Source organism: Oryx dammah, unplaced genomic scaffold, assembly GCF_014754425.2.
Source record: "Oryx dammah isolate SB20612 unplaced genomic scaffold, SCBI_Odam_1.1 HiC_scaffold_28, whole genome shotgun sequence".
Taxonomy (NCBI): domain Eukaryota; kingdom Metazoa; phylum Chordata; class Mammalia; order Artiodactyla; family Bovidae; genus Oryx; species Oryx dammah.
This window is the reverse complement of record NW_024070212.1, coordinates 114,890,349-114,905,116: the sequence shown is the minus strand read 5'-3', so window position 1 is coordinate 114,905,116 and position 14,768 is coordinate 114,890,349. Positions and strand designations below refer to the sequence as shown.

Sequence of the window (14,768 nt, the reverse complement as noted above, 5' to 3'; positions counted from 1 at the left end):
CCAGCGAATCCAGAGGGAAGCGAGGCCCTGAGGGGCGGGGGCGGTGAGCCCTTGGGATGGCTGATTCTCCCGGTTCTCTCTCTGGAAGAACGGGGAGACAGGAGCTGCACAGAACTTCCTAAAGAACAAGACAAGCAAAGACCCCAGCACACAGAGGGGTCCTCACAGGGCCCAGGACTGATCATCTGTTTTAAGAAGTTCAGTGACAAGTGACAAAAGCAGCTGTGCCTCTTGGGAGACACGGGGACAGTTTTAGCTGTGGAAGTGTGCTGGTCACCCGGCTTCATGTTGTCCAACACCCAGCCTCCTCCTGATGTGGGGGTGGGGCGGGCCTCTCTGGGGATCTGGAGTATTAATGGGCTGCCAGCACTGCCCCCGCTGGTGACGCTGAAGTTGGGGAGGGTCCTCCCTGCCCACAACACACCTGGGATTTCGAATGAGCAGTGATGCTGGCAGGCGCGCTAGGGTCACACCCAGCCACGGAGGCCTCCTGACTCTAAAAGGACAAGGCAGCAGCTTAGGCTCTCTCCCTTGGCCAGACACACTGCCCTGTCCCTGCCCTTCTGGGGACATCAAGTCAACCAGCAGTGTCATCCCAGGCCCGGCCACTTACTGGACCGATGCTGTCCCAGGCTGCTTCCCTTGTCTGGGGGGGGCGGGGTGGGTGGCTGTAAGGAGACGGCCCCCTCAGGGTTACAGGATGGGGTGGGGGTCGCAGGTGGCTATGCTTAGCTGTGTCCGCTTAGCTGGGTATGACCCTAGCGCGCCTGCCAGCATCACTGCTCATTCGAAATCCCAGCGTCCAGCAGCACCTCTCCGTCTTCATCTCTTGCTGAATCCCCAGCGTGGAGCCAGAGGGCTGTGGGCAGAGCCTGTGGGCTGGGGGGATGGGACCCCGGCTGGCTGGGAAGGTCAACCCTGCAGCGCCCCTGCCCCCAAGGCAGAGCCGACTCTGCAGCGTTCACCGTGGTGACCGCGTGGACGATGCCACCTCGTTTCTGATGTCCCCAGAGTGCATCTGAGCCGTGGGTCTGGGGCTTTTCCCAGAGAGAAAGACAGGCAGACATGGCCTGGTGGCCTGCAGCTCTGCTCTGCGGTCCTGGCCGAACTGGGCCTGGTGTTGGCCTGGCTGCCCTCAAGCACATCCAGAGGGCAAAGGGTGTCTCCAGTGGGCAGAAAGGAGCCACTCTGTCCAGTAGGATGTAACACAAAAGACCACCTCTCCCCAGCCCCCACCTTCGTGCCAGCCTACCTTCCGTGGAGGCAGCCAGAGTTACTGCTGTACCTGCCTCTCAGGGTCCATTCCAGCCCCCCTTAGCCTCTCCCCACACCCCTCGCACCCCACCATTTACTCAAGGACCCCCTGGCACTCAGCAAAGGCTCATCGAATTTGCTGTGAACATCCCAACTTCCTGAGTCTGCACGGCTACTCCTAGAACAGCTCCACCACAGCTTTCCAGAGTAGGCGGGCCCCTCTGAGTAACTTCCAGGAGCTTTAATTGGGAAAACTCCCAGGACCATGTGGTTTGGTCAGCTGGTGCTTTCTGCCCTCCTGGGGAGCAGCTGCAGCCACCGGTCAGAGGTGAGAGCAAAGGAACCAGGTTTCTGGAGACGAGGTGTATGGTCCAGAGCTAAGGTACACACCCAGCGGAGGCAGGAAACATACAATGGTTCTCCAAGGGCCGTTCTGCCCCCGGGGCCCTTGCGGTCATCACTCCCGGCTGGAAGCCAGGGATGCTGCTAAACATTCCGCTATGTCCAGAAACCCTCCCCCCACCCCCGCATCTGGCCCAACGTCAGTAATCCCGGGGCTGACAAATCCCGACACAAAAGTAAGAGGAAAAGCCCGAGAAAGTGGAGTGAGGATTTGGAAGGCTGTGTGGTCACCACCTCATCGCGGCTCATGTGGCCACTTCATTCCGGAGCTGGCTCCAGACACAGGTTAAAAATAGGCAGGTAACTTAGTAGCTTCTGAGAGGTCAGATAAACCCAAAGATAAATGGCGCGGGACATGGCCTGGGTGAAGTGGGCCGTCATCTCTGGGACGTTAACCAGAGGCCCGACACCAGGGCTTGGCTGCCTGACAGTAAAGAGGCTCGAAAAATCTGACGGCATCTTATTACTGGTTCTTCAGTTCAAGGCCAAGAAGCAAAAAATGATCAAAAGTGGAGGGTCCCTTCCATCTCAAGGCCAAAGAACTGAACACAAGCTCTAAACTATGAGAAAGCACATGGGGTTCTGATACTAAACAAAGTTTATGGGGTTGGTGTATTTAAAGGGGCAGCGGTGAGGGCTTTTCCTCTGAGTTCACTGACGCAGAGCCAAGGGCTGTCTGCTTCCCGCACAACACACAGGAGATCATCTCTTCTGTATTTTTCTCACACTTTTCCTGTAGGCCACTCTCTTTCCTTATCTTGATCCTGGTCTCTCATTCCAGCCCTCATCTTATGAGGGAGGGTGGCTCAGTGGTAAAGAACACACCTGCCAATCACCCCTGTCTCTGCATCAGTGATGCCTGGCACATCCTGGCCAGTCCAGCAGTATTGCTGTCCCTTGGTGGAGAGGAACACAGCCGGCAGGAGGGAGAAAATAACCACTATCCAGTTAGCGCCCGCCAGGTACCCAGGCGCCCACCAGAACCATCGTGTATTTCCTGTCCAGCAGATGCTCTCCATTGCCCGGCACCACGCATCACCAGGTGCACGCTCAGTCGCTCAGTCGTGTCCAGCTCTTTGTGACCCCATGGACTGTAGCCCGCCAGGCTCCGCTGTCCACGGGATTCTCCAGGCAAGAACACTGGAGTGGGCTGCCATTTCCTCCTCCAGGGGATCTTCTTGATCCAGGGATCAAACCTGAGTCTCTTGCCTCCTGCCCTGGCAGGTGGATTCTTCACCACTGGGACACCAGGGAAGCTCCACTCATCACCACAACCACATGGAAAACGTTGTTCCTCTGTCACAGACAGAGGGAAGGAGACTCGGACACACTAACTTGCCTATGGACACACGACTTCAAAAGGCTGACTGTGCTTCTCCCACTGCCCGGCACGTTCTCCCTGGGCTGGACTCACTTCCGGCCTGTGGGACGCCAGGCCTGTCCACCTGTCACCCCTCTCCTGATAAGAATCAACAGCTTCTGCAATAGAGAACACACCTCCAGGACAGCAGATTTCAACAAAGAATAAATCATTGCTCAAGAGCTGTGCTGTCCAATACGGTAGCCACCAACCAGGGGTTTCTATTTATATTTAAAGGAAGTAAAATGAAGTATGAATTAAAATGCAGTTCCTTAGCTGAACTAGCCACCAGCTGCATTTCAAGTGCTCAACAGCAATGCAGCATAAACACAGAGCATCTCCATCGTCACAGAAAGTCCTACTGGCCAGCTCTGCTCTGAGGGTTTCAGGGGTGACTTCAAGATATATTTTAGGGCATCCAGGGTGGGGTCGTGTTAGTTGTTCAATCAACACAGAAATTCCATCTCTCGCAGTGTCAACTTGGAAAACTCCGCATCTTCTCACATGCCTGAAATGGTTAGAGAGAATAACTGACTCAATAGATGTGAATTTGAGTAAACTCCGGGAGATGGTGAAGGACAGGGGAGCCTGGCATGCTGCAGTCCAGGGGTCACAAAGAGTCGGACATGACTTAGCAACTGCACAACAAGTTCAGTTCAGTTCAGTTGCTCAGGTGTGTCTGACTCTTTGCAACCCCATGGACTGCAGCACGTCAGGCCTCCCTGTCCATCACCAACTCCCAGAGCTTGCTCAAACTCATGTCCATAGAGTTGGTGATGCCATCCAACCATCTCATCCTCTGTCGTCCCCTTCTCCTCCTGCCTTCAATCTTTCCCAGCATCAAGGTCTTTTCCAAAGACTTGGCTTCTTGTATAAGGTGGTCAAAGTATTGGAGTTTCAGCTTCAGCATCAGTCCTTCCAATTAATATTCAGGACTGATTTCCTTTAGGATTGATGGTTTGGTTTCCTTGCAGTCCAAGGGACTCTCAAGAGTCTTCTCCAACACCACAGTGCTGGATGAAGCACAAGCTGGAATCAAGATTGCTGGAAGAAATATCAACAACCTCAGATATGCAGATGACATTGCCCTTATGGCAGAAAGCAAAGAACTAAAGAGCCTCTTGATGAAAGTGAAAAAGGAGAGTGAAAAAGTTGGCTTAAAGCTCAACATTCAGAAAACAAAGATCGTGGCATCTGGTCCCGTCACTTCATGCCAAATAGATGGGGAAACAATGGAAACAGTGAGAGACTTTATATTCTTGGCCTCCAAAATCACAGCATGCAGCCATGAAATCAAGACTCTTGCTCCTTGGAAGAAAAGCTATGACCAACCTAGACAGCATATTAAAAAGCACAACAACAAGAGACATCACAAAAGAAGATAAGAAATAAAAAGCAATCAAGGGTAAGGGTGGAAAAATGGATAAACTTATGTGAGGGAGGTTAAAAGCCTAACGAACAACTTTAGATCTCCTGGTTTCTGCTTGCTGAAACACTACTGTGACCACTGTGGGATTTTTTATTCACTCCCCTGAGCCAAGGAGTGGGTGGGGACATCGCAACTTAATCCGCCAGGGGAGGCACTAGATGGCTCTGGCTCTGTCTCTTGCTGATCCAGGGGCTCACCCGCTGCCAAGACCATATCACATTCTGCCTACCTAACCTCTCCAGGTATTTTCTATTTGTTTTATGGAAAGTATCTCTCAGATCTTAGAGAATTTTCCGAACCAACAAATGAATTCTTCTTGATGCCTGAAGCTATGAAAATCTTATTTTTTAAAATAACGTTCTCTGTTTGCTCAGCTAATTTGACATTTATTCCACTCTGAGTAAAAGCACACTGCCGTGACTAGTTCTCTAGTTTGGGCTGTATGGACATAACCTCTTCCTTGGTATAAGTCTCAGATTATTTTTCAACTTTCTTCTCAATTTCTTCTACCCCCTTCATCAAAAACAAAACTCCATCTCTAGGTACCAGATTAGAGAGGCTTGGTTTGTTTGCATTAAGCAGCATTTCCTCTGAACTCTGAGCCTGTGGTCAAGGTGCTGGCCTTGAAGACAGGGGACTCAGGTTCAAATCCTGACTGTGTGCTGGTGACCTGAGGAGCTACTCAGTGTCTGCTGCCAACACCTCCGCCACCCCACTGCACCCCAGGAGGTATCCTGGCCGAATCTTGTGGTATTTACCCTCCAATGTACTCAGCTGTGTCTGACTCTTTGCGATCTCATAGACTGTTGCCCACCAGCCTCCTCTGCGGCTCTCCTCCTCTGGATTCTCCAGGCCCGAATACTGGGGTGGGCTGCCACTTCCTTCACCCATGTCTCCTGCACTGGCAGGCGGACTCTTTACCAGTAGTGCCACCTGGGAACCCCTCCAAGCCTTCCCTCAAATTGTCTCACAGGTTTTTACTGCCTCATCCTCATACATGCATGGATCCAAGGATCACCACACCTCTGGGAAGAGCTCCAAGGTTAAAGACAGAGGCCAAATCACACACAGGATGGAAAGAGATAGACCATCACACAGGAAACAAATGCAATTTTCAGGGAAAATCAGAAAACCAAAATGAATACTCCTCAGAAAGACGGAAAAAGGTACTGCAATAGTGACTGAAAAATGATGCTATAAAAATGGGCCACAGAAACAAAACAAACAAACAAATACTCTTAGAAATAAAATATAGGACAAACAATTTTAGTAGAAGGAGTGGAAGACAAAGCTGAGTAATTAGCCATAACATAGCACCAAAATACAAAAAGCTAGAAAATGAGAGGAAAAAGGAAGTTACTTCTAACAACAGGAGTTTCTTTAAAAGAACAGAGCAAACGGTGGGAAGGGGAAATTCTTCAGAAAATATCCCAGAATTTTAGGATATACATTTCCAGATTGAATGAATGTAAAAATAAAATCCAGAATACTGAGAATCAAGAGAGGATTCTGAAAGCTTGTAAAGTGTAAAAATAGATGTTACACAAGATACTGAGAATATATAAGGCATCGAAATGATCAAAGCAATCCTGAAAGCTAGAATAAAAATGGGAAAAATGTCTTCAAAATTATGGTAGGAAACAGTTAATCATACATTTTTGGTATTCATTATTTTATTTGATTAAATAGGTAATACAGAGCTTCCCTGGTGGCTCACTGGTAAAGAGTCCACCTGCTAATATAGGAGACACGAGTTTGATCCCTGATTGGGAAGATTCCACATGCTATGGAGCAACTACGCCCGTGCACCACAGGCACTGAAGCCGCGTGCCTAGAGCCCTAGCTCGGCACCAAGAGAAGCCACTACAATCAGAAGTCTGCATGTTGCAACTAGAGAGTCGTCCCCGCTTGCCACGACTACAGAAAAGGCCATGCAGCAGGGAAGACCCGGCAGAGCCAAAAATAAAGAGATAATATTACATAAAAATAATACAGTCACAGGGTTCAAATATCAAAAGAGCATAAAAAGTTACACCTAACAAATCTACATTTCCACTGAAATCTCCACATTGCTTTTACAGTACTTTCTGCCAGTGTTTCCTTATGCAAATGCAGGCAAGTCACAGACTTCCTCACCTGAGTGATGGCATGCTATCTTCATTTTCTGCACATTGCTTTTTTTCAGTTAACAATACCCGCTGGAAATAATTTCAAAGTATACATAGAAGTCTCTGTCGTTCTTCAGAAAAAAAATTATTCTAACCTAGAACTCTATACTCAGCTGAACTATCAAGTGTGAGAGTACCATAAAGACATTTTCAGACATGCAAGTGCTTAGAAAAGGCATTCTCTCTCAGAAAGCTACTGAAGGGTGTGTTCCAACAAAATGAGTTAGTAGCTCAAGAAAGAAGACAGTAGAGAATCCAGCATATGTGGACGCAATGACGGCAACAAAGAAGCGGCAAGGGGAAGGGCAGCTGACAATAGCCCCGAGAGCTCTCAGCGCAGACTGGACAGAGGTCTCGGGGGCAGATTTCCAGGAGGGAACAAAGCAGAATTGATAGATTCATCTAATCACATAGAAAATAATATTGCGGAGGTTTCTGTTCAAAAGCTTGTGAGAAATTAGGCATGAGAGATACGCAAAGAGATGAGCGACTGGGAAAAAAGGCAATAACCAACTCCAAAAACAGCAGAAAGTTGTATAAAAAAAAACATTATCGTATACCTGTTGGCTCTGCAGTTAACACTATCACACTCCATCATCATCACCACTAGTGTCTACTGAGCATGTGTTGGTCATCCTTCTGAGGTCTTTTCATGAAATACTTCGTTTACCCCCATAACACCCGGGAAGAAGCATACTCTTAAAATGTTCCCATCTTACAGTTGAGGGAAAGGAGACACAAAGTCACAAAGTGGTTAAGGAACTTGCCTGAGGTCATGGAGTAAGTGGAAGGATCAGGAACTGAACCCAGGAAAAAGGAAAACTGACTCGGGCCCCCACACTCTTAACCAGTCTATTGTTCTGCTAGCGATCAGTTATGAATCTGTAGGCGCAATGTCACTACGACGTGAAGAAGCGGGGAGAGAGAGCGGGGGAGTGAGCCTAGCTAGACCCCCAGATCCAAGTCCTCCTCCTCCAGTCAGGAGGCCAGCATATGCTGCCTACAGTTGCATAGTCAAGGAATAGTGCACGTGTATATTACTTACAGATGGGGAGCCCATTACCAGGTCATTTAGGGTCTAAGGCCGTTAACCAGTTCATCCTAAAGGAAATCAGCTTTGAACACTCAATGGAAGGACTGTTGCTGAAGCTGAAGCTCCAATACTTTGGCCACCTGATGTGAAGAGCTGACTCATTGGAAAAGACCCTGATGCTGGGAAAGATTGAAGGTGGGAGAAGGGGGCGACAGAGGATGAGATGGTTGGATGGCATCACCGACTCAATGGACATGAGTTTGAGCAAACTCTGGGAGATAGTGGAGGACAGAAGAGCCTGGGTGCTACCGTCCATGGGGTTGTTGAATGAACAACAACAAAGGTCATTACGAGCTTGGCTTTTACTGAGGGATATGAAAAGCCATTATGACACAATCTGACATGTTTTCAAAGGACCACCCAGCTGTTGCATGGAGAATGGCCTGAGAATATGGGACCAGCGTGAAAACAAGCATTACTTTAATGACATAAAACTAGTCTTTAAAGATGAAAGCATGGAAAAAAAAAAAAAGAGGAGGAGAAACAGTAAGGGAGAGAAGAATATGAGGTTCTCTCATGCAATGTTAAGCCTGATGGTTCAGAGGGCAGTTGAGGACGACAGTGCCTGAGATGGGAAGCAAGTCGGCTTAACTGCAGGGCACCGCCTGGAATAGGGCCTTGCGTGGAGCCAAGACTCTGATCCAGGAAACAGCTTGGACGATGAGCCGGCACCTCTGAGTTACTAGATGACCTCAGACAAGTCGCCGAGCATCTCAGAGCGGTTTCTCCACGTCCACAGGGATGCTCTGAACTCTTCTGATGGGATGGCATACGCTTACAGGAGAGAAGCTTCTGGGAGTCCCTGACACACCTCAGACCTTAAAAGCACCCTCAGTCGCCACCTCTCCCCCTTGTCCCTCCTGAACCCTGACAAGGCTTGCCGGTGACAGGCTCAATGAGAACCCAGGTCCCTGACGCTCACTCTATGGAGCAGACGCTTCAGGTCCTCCACACGCATTCACAGCCCCAACTACTAAACCCGTGAGTCATCACAGAGTCGCCCAGAAAAGGGACAGGGAGACAGCTGGCCCTCTGACAGAAATAGCCGTGGGGCGGGGCCCACAGATCATGGGAGCCCAGCAGGACTGCCCACCCCCAATCCAGAACCATCTTGTCGGGAATCAGCCCCAGGTCACAGGCAGGGTGCGGGCCATTCCCCTGACGGCTCAGACCATGACACACATCCACTCGGAAGGCTCGTCTTGTCATATTCCTAATGCCTGTTACTGATGCACCAAGATGTGTGCGTGTGTCTCAGGACGACGAGCCGGGGAGGGGCCCGGGGTCACCCCACGGTGGTTGTGTTAGAACTGGGGTGGGGGTGGGGGTGTCTGAAGGCCCCTTACCTCTTCCCACCCTGGAAGGAGGGGCTCTGACACCACCGCAGTCCCAAACTGCTGGCCACACTGGGTAGATTTCACCCTCCAATCCAAATGGTCTGCATCCACTGGCCAGCCTCAGACAAGCAAACTCGTTGGGGAGAAACAAGTGAAGGTAATGGTTCAAATGGAGGGAAACCAGCTGCAGGAAGCCCGTGTTGTAGACACCACCCTCGTGTGACCTTACCCGAGGGCACGGGCCGTGCCCGGACACCAGCAGCCTGCATTGTGCCATTGGGGCTCACCTCTGACTCCAGAGGAGCCAGACCTGCCTGCCGAGAGCCGGAAGAAGGGGAAGCGGAGGTCCAACGGAACCAGACTTCGGGGCGGCTCTGCTGTGTAGAGGCCTATGCCCAGACTGGGCCCTCAACTGGCCTCAAGCAATCAGGGGCCTTCAGGACAGGGTGATCTCTGGGGCTATTTGGGAAGGATGAGGGGTGGGAGAACAGCAAGTGACCAGGAGCTTTAGGACAGAACGTCTTGTATTTGTGGGACCACCCAGAGCGAGGCACGGAGGCTGTCCTAAGCTGGGTGCCCAGAAGCGGAGCCCGGGGCTGGGGTTTGGAGGTGAGTGTTCTGTCCGGAGGTGGGGGGGGGTGAGGGGCTGGGGGGAGGGAGGTGGCCTCAGTGGAGCCTGCCCTCGGGTCCTCCCTCGGGGGCCCTGGAGGGTGACCTGTACCCCCTTGTCGGTTCCTTCAGGAGGCAAGTGGGTGGGGTGGGGCTTCCTGTGTCCTCACTCCCCTGGGTCAGTCGCTGCCCCTGGAGTGCGAGGTCTTAACCCCCCTCCCCTGAAAGGTGACCCTCATGGGGCCATGGGCGCTTCTCTAGTGAAGGGGAGGGGTCATGAACCCAGAACAGCTGCACTCACAGGTCAGGGGTCAACTTCTGCCAATAGGGGGGAACCTGGGAGGCACCCTGGGGGGGTACCCCGAGGGCAGCGTCCCAGCGAGACCACCTAGGAGAGGAGGCCACAGTGGTGGGGGTCGCTGCACTGTGACAGAGGAAGGAAACCCCACCAGCGTTCACTGGATGGTGAGCTCACCCAAGGGCCGGTCTCCTGCAGCCTGCAGAGCCAACTTCCTTGTACTGGAAACGCAAATGGCCGGGTGTTCTGAGACAACACACTTGCACTCCCAGCGGAGCATGGGATGAGAGGTTTGGATGCTACCAGAATCCTGAGCAGAATGCTCAAGGCGGTGGGAGAGAAAAATACCTCTGCTTTCAGACACCCCTCCTGGGTGTGAGAGACACGCTGCTCCAGCGTCTCAAGGTAGTTTACTGGACCTTCTTCCTGACAACATCTTGCCTGAATCCCACCTCGGACAGCGAGTAAGAAATAAGCCACTCCTGCAAACGCATCTGCAGCGTTTTCAAGTTACAGCTCCACTTACTATCAACTTGCCCAGAGTGAGACAATAAAGCAACTGTGGAAATATAAAAGCAGAGCTTCCACTGGGTCCCTGCTTCCCGTTCCTCCACAAAGAGAGTCCGAAGCCATCAGGGGGGTGCAGCCAGCTCTCCACCATAGTCCTGCCCCGGCTCCCCACTCCCCCCCTTCCCCATTGCTCCCGTCCCTGCCCAACTCCATCATCACAGCCTGGAATTCTCCACTTATCCTCTGAGTGCACATTCCTGGGGGCCTGCCTGACCCAAGCCTGCCCCACCCCCTGCCACTTTCCTGAGACCTCTTGATTTTTTCCTTCAGGTCCCCTTCATGTCCCCAAGAGCTTTGGGGGCCACGTCCCCCCATTTGCCATTTCCAGGAGGGGCCTGATTGATCACCAGGTAACCTCCCCTGCCCTGCCCCCATGCCACGGAGTCCACTATCCTGGTCAGAGAGCTTGGCTCAGGAGTGGCGGGGGAGACTCGCGAGATTTGTCAGGGAACATGCTTCCAGCTCATAGGACAGAGCCACCAGAAGAGACAGGGCATGTGGGTTCGGGAGGGGGGCAGCGTCTGCCAAAACAAGGCAGCCTGAGGATGAGGCCACCTGCAGAGATGCCCAGCAGAGCTGGCTGCAGAGACGCTGTGGAGACCAGGGGCCACCGCCCCGGGGACACTGCCCGGAGAATCTGCCCTCCAGCCAGAACATTTCCCCTCGTGGAGGCCAGTCCAGGTCAGGGTTTCTTCAAGAATAACTCAAAATGCCACTTCCTCCAGGGAGCCGCCTCTGATTGCTATTCTTAGTCTCATCGATAAATTGCTACTCTCTCATTTCCAAACCTTCAGGGCCCAATATCCTTTCAATCTCAGATCTCTTCCTGTCTTCTTTTATTGTCATGCTCTAAGTCAGACCTCAACTCCTCAAGGGTGGATGCTCCTAGAGTCCATCCCTGAATCCCAGTCTCTCTAGGACAGGGCTTCACAAAGAGCAGCATGTATCTGCTGAGTCAATGAGCAAATGAGAAAGTACTCATATGAAACTTTAAGATAATTTTGTTGATTTTTATAAGAATTCTCTAGAACTCCATGGTGAATAGATATTTGTCATTTGATTCTGATTTTCACAGCTGGGAAACAGAATTCATTTTGCAGTAAAATGTATTTGCACTGGCTCCTTCCAACATGACAGATAGCTGCCACTCAGCACTCAGAGCAGCTACATGGCCGGGGTTATTGGGACAATGTGCACGCCTGTAGTCCTTACATCTAGCCAGTGACTCACTTTATGTCTGCTGCTCACTTTCGTTACTCCTGACAGCCTCAGGGGAGGTCTTCTCCTCATTTTAAAGAAAAAAACAGAGACCGGGAAGGGGCTGACTAGGATAGCACAGCCTGCTGTCACAGACAGCACAGAGGAGCTGCGTGAAGCTGCAGTCCTGGGTCTGACGCCCGTGACTGAATTTGTCACTGACAACTGCGTCCCCAGGCTGGGAGGCAGGCCACTGGGTTCCCGGTTACTCTGCACCTCAAGGCTCTCCCGCCAGGAGCATCCCTTGGCCTTTCCTTTCATTCTGTTTTAATAAAATCCAGCAGACGCGAGGTGGACTTGGGGACCCCCAGTCTCCTTCCTCTGTCCACAACCACTGCTGGAAAGACAAGGCCCACGGATCGTGTCACCTCAGGCCTCCCGGAGAACACCTGTTTGGTTTTATGTTTAAACACTTAACTTACATGACCGTCTTCACAGGGGTGGGGATCATGTTCAAGCTGCTACATTTAGCAAGCACCTATATTTAGCCACACGTACTGTAAGTGCCTCGTACCCCTTCTGGTTTTTAGGCAATATAACAGAGACTTAGCAGCACTTACTATGCGCCCGGCTCTGTGTTGATCGCTGGAGATGCGAAATGAGTAAGACGGTGCCTGCCTGGTGGCCGCCTTCCACGGGGGTCGGACAGGTGAACAGATATGGCTGAGGCCACATGACCACCATGGCAGGTGTAGGGAGCAAAAGCTAGAGGAACCCAAGTGCAGGCAGGGAGACATCAGCCTGGGCTGATGGGGGAGGTCCCACACAGGACACAAATCTACCATGGGTTTTAAGGGATGAATAGGGGTTTTCCTGGAAACCCCAGTTTCTTCCCACATGGAGAAAAATAAATGCCTTTATTCACTCAATATTCAACAAATACTGAGCGACAGCCACGAGTCCATAAAAGCCAGTCATCTAAGAAGTGGTACTAGAGTGGGCCTCTATAAACAGCTGAGTGAGGCAACCAGACACCACCGTCCACACCGCCTGGAGGTCTTTCCACGTGATGATAATGACATGTAGACAGCCTCTCCATCACACTCCAACACTTGGAAGAGAGCGGATGGGGAGGGGGCCTGTCTACAGTGAGCACGCTGGCTAGGCAATCCAGAAGGCGTACAAAGGTGTCCTGTGACATGACAAGCCAAGCTCTGTCCCCTGTGGGCCCCAGGAACCTCACCCCTTCCCAGGGAACCTGCTGCCCCCCCCCCCAGTCTCCCTGGCATCTTTCCCCTGCGGTTTGTTTAGCCCGAAGGTTGAATTCTTGTGGGAGGAAAAGGCGTTTGTACAAGTCACGCTAGCGGGGCTCCTTTAATTTGCACACTTCAAGTTCATCATCGACCATTATAATAAACTCTGCCCTGGAAACTTTGATGAAAACCTCTCAGCGTGCCTGGACCCGCTCTAAGCCTCGGTCCAGAAACGAGATTGAGGGAGACCCCGGTTCGCGCCCCAGCTGCGCCCTGTGTGACAATCGAGACGACAGCAGGTCACACACAGGAGCCGGGTCATTTCGCCAGGGCCATGTGGCCTCCAGGGACTGTCCGCAGGCCTCCGGGGGTCGGGCCTACATCACCCCCACGATGCTGCGCACGCACAACCCAGTCGGGCGCTCGCCCCCCACCAGGCCGGCCCGAGGCCACCGTGCGCAGGGGGGCGGCACCCCAGTCCCGCTCGGCGAGGGGGCGGCGGCCGGACGGGGCCGGGAGCCTGGGGGGAGGGCTCGGTGTCGCCGGCCCGTCCCCGCGAAGGAGGACCCGCGCCCGGCCCACCGAGGTGCCGGCCCGGCCCGTGCCCCGCCCGCCGAGCCGGCGGACGGACGCCCGACAGCTGCGGTGGAGCCCGGCGCCCGCGCCCCGCGCCGGCCGGGCCCCGCGCTCACCTCGCGCGCGATCTGGTTCAGCGCGTCGTCCTCCGCCGTCAGCCGCTCCCGGTTGGGGAGCCGCTTGCGCCCCGAGCCCTGCGTGCCCATGTCCATCGGCCGCCTCGCCCGCTGCGCCGCGGGACCCCGGCTCCGCCGCCCGCGCCCCTCTGGCCGCCCGGCCCCGCTCCGCCCCGCCCTCCGCCGGCGTCATGGCGTCAGCGGGCGCGGGCCGGGGACGCGGGGACGCGGGGACAGGGGCTGGGGACGCCCGGGGAGGGGGACGCGGGGACCGGGGCTGCGGGGACTGCGGGGACGCCGGGCGCGCCAGAGGGGGACCCGGGCGCTGGGGGCCTGGGTCTGGGGACGCCCGGGGAGGGGGTCACGGAGACCCGGGCTGCGGGGACTGCAGGGACGCGGGGGACAGGGGCTGGGGAGCCTGAAGCGGGGTGGGGGTGGGAGTGGCGGGACACGGGGACCGGGGCGCGCCAGATGGGGACCCGGGCGCTGGGGGCTGGAGTCTGGGGATTCCCGGGGAGAGGGGCACGGGACCCGGGCTGTGGGGATGCGACGGAGGGGGACCCGGGAGCCAGATGCGCTGGGACTCCAGGGGCCAGGGATCTGGGCGCTGGGGGCTGGGGGCGCGGGGGACGCCTGGGGACCGTGAGCGTGGAGATGTGGGAAGTTTGGGAAGGCTGGGAGTCAGGGGAGGGGCATGAGGACGCGTGGGGCAAGGGGACTGGGGGCGCCGGTGGGAACAGGGGCTGGGGGAGCGAGAGCAAGGCGGAGGTGCAGGAATCGGGAACCAGGGCCGGAGACTAGGAGGGCTGAGGATTCCAGTGGGGGGCAGAGATGGGGGTGCGGGGACGACAGGGGACAGTGAACAGGAAAATGGCAGGAGGCCTGGGATGGCTCGGGGTGGGGAGCTTGTGGGCGCCAGGGAGGGGGTGATAGGGGCTCCCGTCATTGGTGGGGACTGGGAACAAGCCATGGCAGAGAATTAAGAGAAAGGAGGCGGAGCCGGAGATGCCTGGAGCCCCCAGGGTTTGGGTTGGCCCGGTGGGGAACCCTGGAGGGTGGACTTCCCTGGCAATCCTGGGCTGACCTCCCCAGGGCAGGGGCTACCC

The 14,768-nt window shown here is 54.1% G+C and overlaps 1 protein-coding gene across 13 annotated transcripts in view; it reads right to left on the bottom strand.

The window, feature by feature from the left end:
- LRRFIP1 (LRR binding FLII interacting protein 1) overlaps positions 1 to 13,791 on the bottom strand; it is a 159,253-nt gene extending 145,462 nt beyond the window's left edge. For 11 of the 13 annotated variants that reach the window (XM_040231865.1, XM_040231866.1, XM_040231870.1 and 8 more), the window contains exon 1: positions 13,663 to 13,773. In XM_040231865.1, coding sequence (XP_040087799.1) covers positions 13,663 to 13,758 — 96 coding nt within the window. In that variant the 5' untranslated portion in view covers positions 13,759 to 13,773. Of the gene's footprint in view, positions 1 to 13,662 lie in introns of all 13 variants that reach the window. The other 2 variants (XM_040231867.1, XM_040231871.1) reach the window with 2 other exon arrangements.
- Between the last annotated feature and the right edge of the window lie 977 nt (positions 13,792 to 14,768).